At 41.7% G+C, this 6,000-nt stretch overlaps 1 protein-coding gene and 1 long non-coding RNA gene across 3 annotated transcripts in view; one reads left to right on the top strand and one right to left on the bottom strand.

Moving 5' to 3' along the window:
* tfap2e (transcription factor AP-2 epsilon) overlaps positions 1-5,778 on the top strand; it is a 19,165-nt gene extending 13,387 nt beyond the window's left edge. Inside the window, exons 4-7 of one of the 2 annotated variants that reach the window (XM_037795085.1) lie at positions 243-474; positions 2,775-2,893; positions 3,506-3,644; positions 4,701-5,778. In XM_037795085.1, coding sequence (XP_037651013.1) covers positions 243-474; positions 2,775-2,893; positions 3,506-3,644; positions 4,701-4,962 — 752 coding nt within the window. In that variant the 3' untranslated portion in view covers positions 4,963-5,778. The remainder of the gene's footprint in view (positions 1-242; positions 475-2,774; positions 2,894-3,505; positions 3,645-4,700) is intronic. The other variant, XM_037795086.1, reaches the window with a different exon arrangement.
* On the bottom strand, positions 91-3,511 carry LOC119503354. The gene is made up of 2 exons (XR_005210298.1): positions 3,207-3,511; positions 91-541 (listed from the first exon to the last, which is right to left on the bottom strand). It is a non-coding gene; the product is annotated as an uncharacterized LOC119503354 (long non-coding RNA).
* Positions 5,779-6,000: the final 222 nt, after the last annotated feature.

Here is a 6,000-nt window from a genome sequence, read left to right as displayed (position 1 = left end):
TTAGAGCTGTCGACGCGGGGGAGAACATGACACTGAATAGATTAATCACGATCATTCACACAACACAATTGTCACCGCACGAGACATATGTTTTAGATTGATGATCTTTATTCATCCTCAATGTCTTTTTACCCCCCTAAGCATCCAGTTTTTGTTGCTGTTGAACTTTTTTGTCTGACACAAATAAGGCATAAGGCTGAAAGCATGTATCTTTTTGACCTCCTTCATCTCTCCACCTATAGTTCCCATCCCGTCCAAGCTGAACGGGTCGTCCCTGTCGGTCCTGTCCTTCGGTAAGGATGGTCTGGGTATGGGATCCGTGTCCAACCCGGCCGAGGTCTTCTGTTCGGTCCCGGGTCGCCTCTCGCTGCTCAGCTCCACCTCCAAGTACAAGGTGACGGTCGGGGAGGTGCAGCGACGCCTCTCCCCGCCGGAGTGCCTCAACGCCTCTCTGCTGGGTGGAGTCCTCCGCAGGTGAGAGGGAGGTGGGGAATGAACGGGGGTGTGATGTAGTTGTTGTTTTTGTCACTCCAAGCTTACACTGAGAGACAAAAAATACACCTTTAGTTAATAATTCCAAACCTTGTCTCACTTTTCTTAAATCTTTGCTTTTATACTGGAAAGTTTCACCTCATTAAACCTCTAAAAATGCAACGGTGTGAGAAGGAAAAATCCATCCTTGGTTGAACTGTCACAGCTTATGAAACATATGCGATGAGAACCAATGCCTTAAATAACTTGAATTAAGATGAAAACAGCTGTAAGACTTGTGTTGTATCTCTCATTATTCCCGTTGATAACTGGCTACATATGTTGGGAATTCAAATTAAAATATTTAAAGGGGAACTACATTATCAAAATCCATACATTTTATTCCCATGGTCTAAGACGGTCCAAAAAAATATTAGTAAACATGAACAACTCTCTCCCAAATCCAAAAACTAGAGCGCTAAAACTCAAACTTGTGATGTCACAGGGTGTAAAGTATGGAGCTGCAACACTACAATAGAAGCTCATTTTGGTATAAAAAAAGAAAAGAAACAAAATAAGTCTCCCATTCATTGTCTATGGAGCAGCTCCAGACTTTATACTTGATGACGTCACCAGTTTGAGACTCACTTCTCTGGTTTCTGGCTTTGTGAGAGAAGAGCTCATGTTCACAAATATTGATTGATTGAACTTTACTAGGCCATGCATATTGGAATTCTTAATTTGGGTTGTGTTCCCCTTTAATGCGTTTTATTTAACCATCTAGCAAAACCAAAAGTGAGTCTACAGTGACTATTTGGCACGATGGTTAACAAAAGTAAATTAACAGATTCATCACAGAAGAGGAAAAGAACAGCCTCTCCATCAGCAGACGCCTAAAACACTGAGATCATAGACATTAGCTCATCTACAGTGAACATTAACGTCATGATGCTGCTCTGAATGTTGTTGAAAGTCACTCTGGGAAATGTAGGAAATCAGCAACTTGTCGTAAGACAACAGTTCAAAACCACTGATCTTCACAAGTTGATATTTATACTGTAAACTATAAAAGTAATCAGTCGCCTCATGTGATTCAGATCCAAATACTCGCCGTCCTGCAGCGATCGTGATTCCAAACTTTTGCACAATAATCAAAAAACAAGGCCGACTACAGACTTCTTCTTCATATTGAATTTGTGAGTATAGATTGTCGTCGTTAGTTTATACAAAATGCTTTACAGCACATGACAGCAGCTCTTGGTGTAAACGTCCTTTGCTATCAACCATGTGCTCCATTTTCCTAAAGCTTTTCAGAATAAGAGAGCTTTAATGTAACTATGGGGCCAGAGCTGAGGACCCAAAATGGGTCATGGGACTGAAATCACAAGAGAGGCAGTGTGGTTTAATGAAGCACCGCCTCGGGGCGAGAGAGAACAACTTTATGATTCGGGTTGCAGGCTGAAATACTTTAAGAGGACATAATTAAAAGATCTAAAGGGGAGTAAATATCGTAAACCCGAGTCCCTCATCAGCAGACCCAGCTGATAACAACACTGCATGTGAGCTACTTAACCTCAGTTTTACTTCACTGCATGTCATTTCAGAGGCAAAATTATACTTTTAACCCACATTATTTGAGAGCTTTACTTACTGGTTACTTTGGAAATTAAGATTTTACGTATGAAAAATTTAAATATAATGCATAGTTATGTTTAAAACCACCCCAAAGTACATAAATTAATTAGTGAGTGAAAGTGAAATGCTACTTCCACAGTATACACCAAACCCCATTATCCATTTATATAAAATATAACACTCACAGGGGACGTTTTCTACATCATAAGTACTTTTATTTTTGATAATAAAAGTACTTGTGTCTCTTAATACTTCTGTGCTTTTACTGGCGTAAACGCAGGATATATTTTGCTACCTTTACTTAAGTAAAAGCTCTGAATACTTCTTCTATACCACTGCTGCCTGTCATGTAAATTCTTAAAAAATATTTCTGTATTAATAAATGTTAATGTAAATTTAAATATTTAAGAATAAAAAAAAAAAAAAAGGGATGAGAACTGGCAAAGGAAAGTAAGGCAACAACTTAAAACACAGAGAAAAATACAAGACACTATCAGTGCTGACAGGGAACATACTGTAGGGAGATTTCAGCTTCACATTCACTTACATAAACGCACAAACACACAGGCACACACACACAAACACACCACTACAAAACTCATAAGCACACACACACACAAGGAGCATCTCCTAAAAACTGCTCTCTCTGTCTCCCTGTCCTCCCTCAGGGCGAAGTCAAAGAATGGTGGCCGCTGTCTGAGAGAGCGTCTGGAGAAGATTGGCCTCAACCTGCCCGCCGGGCGACGCAAGGCAGCCAACGTCACTCTGCTAACATCTCTAGTGGAGGGTAGGGAAAACACACACACACACACACACACACACACACACACACACACACACACAGGCATACATACACATACAGTGACCTGCATACATCCTGACAGATAGAGACACATATTCGCATGGAAATCTCCTCGCATGAGCAGACGTGGATAAACAAGTCACAGCATGGGTGGCTGCATGCGTGGATGGTGTCGTTTGGAAAACTCTAAAGCTGCGGCCGCTTCACAAAGCCAAAGAGCAGTGAACTGTTTGAGTAGTGAAAGTGAGAAAATGGATGCAGAGTTTTTGTCTCTTGACCTGACCTGACCTCACCTCACCTGACCCTGCTGCTTTGTTTGAATGCAGAATATACTCCATTTTTGTTCTAGTTAGTTAGAGTTAGTGTGTGTAATTATACTAATTAGCTAAATCTCAATCACCTGTGTCTGTGTAGCAGCAATTAAAGGTTGCCGTGGTAACTGCTAAGTGACTCCTGCATAGAGTTTAAGCTGAGGTGTACCTCTCATACTCCTGCATCCCAGACAAAAAACATATCGCTTTCATTTTTTACATGAGGATTTAGAAACCCCCTGATAGACACACTCTCATCCTCTTCCTCTTCCTCCTCCTCCTCTAGGTGAGGCCGTCCATCTGGCGAGGGACTTTGGTTACGTGTGCGAGACAGAGTTTCCAGCCAGAGCCACAGCCGAGTATCTGTGCAGGCAGAGCGAGCCGGACCAGCTCCCAACACGGCGCAGCATGCTGCTCGCCACCAAGTGAGTGCTTCATCCCCCTCCACGCTGCACACTTTTTAAAGGAGCGCTCTGCTGATTTTACACGTCAGAGTCAATGTGCTGGTCACGGGGAGTAGTACTACTGAGGAGTTTTGCTATGTTGCATCACATTGAGTCATTTCAGCATACAACAAAATCATAAATGCGTTACAAACTGAAGGGCATGGAGTTTGGAAGAGTGTTCGCCAGACAGGGAGGGTCTAACAAAAGATGCTCTTGTGCTGCATTATGGGAAGTGTAGTATCCAGAGTTTTCGGAGCTTTAACCACTCTTAGGAGTTGAGTCTCTTGTGGGTCGTGCAACTTAAAAGAAGTGTAAGGTAAAAAAAAAAAATAACAAGAAAGAGAAGTACATTTAAATGCTTTGGTTAAATCAAGTTCTTTCATGAATTACAATCTGTTTTATAAGAATGTGATAACAATACCTGAAAATACTGTACATAGTGTGCTATTTTTCTTAGTTTACCAGCAAAATAACTACATTTTGGCCACCATCCCAACACAGCAGAGTTAAAATATCTCTCTGTTTTTCGTAGACCCATATTCAATGTTAAATGTTAGATTTACAAAACCTTGCAAGGCCACAAAGTTGTTAACAGTATGCACTTAAATATTATTCCAGGTGCGATGGACAAAAAGGCAAAAACAATATGAAGAAATAAGGCACCTGCACACTGAATAAATACTTCTAAAAGAATATTTTGACATTGTACATTTTGTGTTCGACTAATATAAAAATGTTTTCTTGATATGGTGAAAACTGTAAAAAGGGAAATAGTAGTTTTTATTTAGTTGGACTTCCCGCCTAAACTCCAGTGGCCTTTCTGTTGAAGGTGTAAAAGCATTACTTTGGCACATAATTCAGGGTTCAATCAGGGTAAAGGCCAGATTTAATCCACTTAAAGGTGTACTGAGGCTGGGCATTGATCAATAAAGGGTGTAAAAGTCACTTTTTCAACAATGATTCCACTGAATATCATTGTTGGAATAAATCTCAGACTGCCACAATAACAAACTAATGTCTTTTTTTCCTCCTCAGGGAGATCTGTAAGGAGTTTGTGGACATGATGTCCCAGGACCGCTCTCCGCTAGGCGGCAGTCGACCCACCCCGTGCCTGGAGCCCGGCGTCCAGGGAAGCCTCACCCACTTCAGCCTGCTCACCCACGGCTTCGGCACGCCCGCCATCTGCGCCGCGCTCTCCGCCTTCCAGAGCTACCTGATGGAGGCGATCAAAATGCTGGACAAAGGAGAGGGCGGAGGGAAGAGCCACCACGACAAGGAGATGAAGCACCGCAAATAGGAGGGCAGGGGACGGACCAGATGTGTTGATGGATGGATGGATGGATGAGATGAGAGGCAGGAAAGGAAGAGAGAAAGAGGGGTGGAAAAAGACTGACTGGTGCCCCCTCTGCGTCTTTACCTTCGCCCTCAGGATAAAGACTTTTACCTCCCAGAACAACCTCTGCGGTCCCTGTCGTCGAAGGAGGCGAGGGGTCATGATGATATCTGTACTGTAATGTGTGTCCACAACCACCTCACTCAACATGACGCATGGACCTCTCTTCTCAGTAGCTGGTTTGTGTCATGATGGCGTCTACAAAACATCTCTTCAGGATGAGTTCCTACATATTTATTTCCTCCCTACTTTTTTTTTTATTTTGGTAAACATGTCACCTTTATCTGTGTTTTAGAAACCCCCTGCCATCATCTCTCTCACACACACTTATACACATCTTTTTGGACTGAACTCATCTGGGAAGTGTCGTAAAGCCATATCCGAGACAAACAGCCTGCTCTTTGCTCCTCTTGAACTTTTCGGAGACTTTTAAATCCACCCTGATTGGACCAAGCACAAGCCTCCATATGTAGTTTCTTCTTAGAGGGTGGTCATGGGAAATTGAGTTCTCTGGTGTTCTCCGACAGCGGGGGGTAATAGGAGGGAGTCAAAGGCAGCTAAAAGGAGATTTGGTTTCTTTTATTTTGAAGTGTTGGTAACTTAAGAAAATAACACAAATCATTTTGTACTTTCTGTGTATGTTTATTATTAATGTTATTACTGTTGTTATTATTATTGTATTACGGCATAAATGTAATATATTATTAAAGAATTAAGAACTGATCGGTTTAGTTTCATGATTTTTTATATTTTCATCACAACAATAAAAAAAGTAATGGCACCCTTCAGGTAGCTTTAAACGCAGCTGCCCACTTCAGCTTACTTTTAAATCCATATAGGTGACAATGGAAGGCTTTTATTGTGCTCTTACTGTAAATGCTTCCTCTTTCCATTTGTGGCGATAATGGTATTTTTTATTGATCCCTGTAGGCAACGTCTACT

The sequence above is a fragment of the Sebastes umbrosus genome, chromosome 15, assembly GCF_015220745.1.
Source record: "Sebastes umbrosus isolate fSebUmb1 chromosome 15, fSebUmb1.pri, whole genome shotgun sequence".
Taxonomy (NCBI): Eukaryota; Metazoa; Chordata; class Actinopteri; order Perciformes; family Sebastidae; genus Sebastes; species Sebastes umbrosus.
Note: the sequence above shows the minus strand (reverse complement) of the source record. Positions and strands in the feature narration are given on the sequence as shown.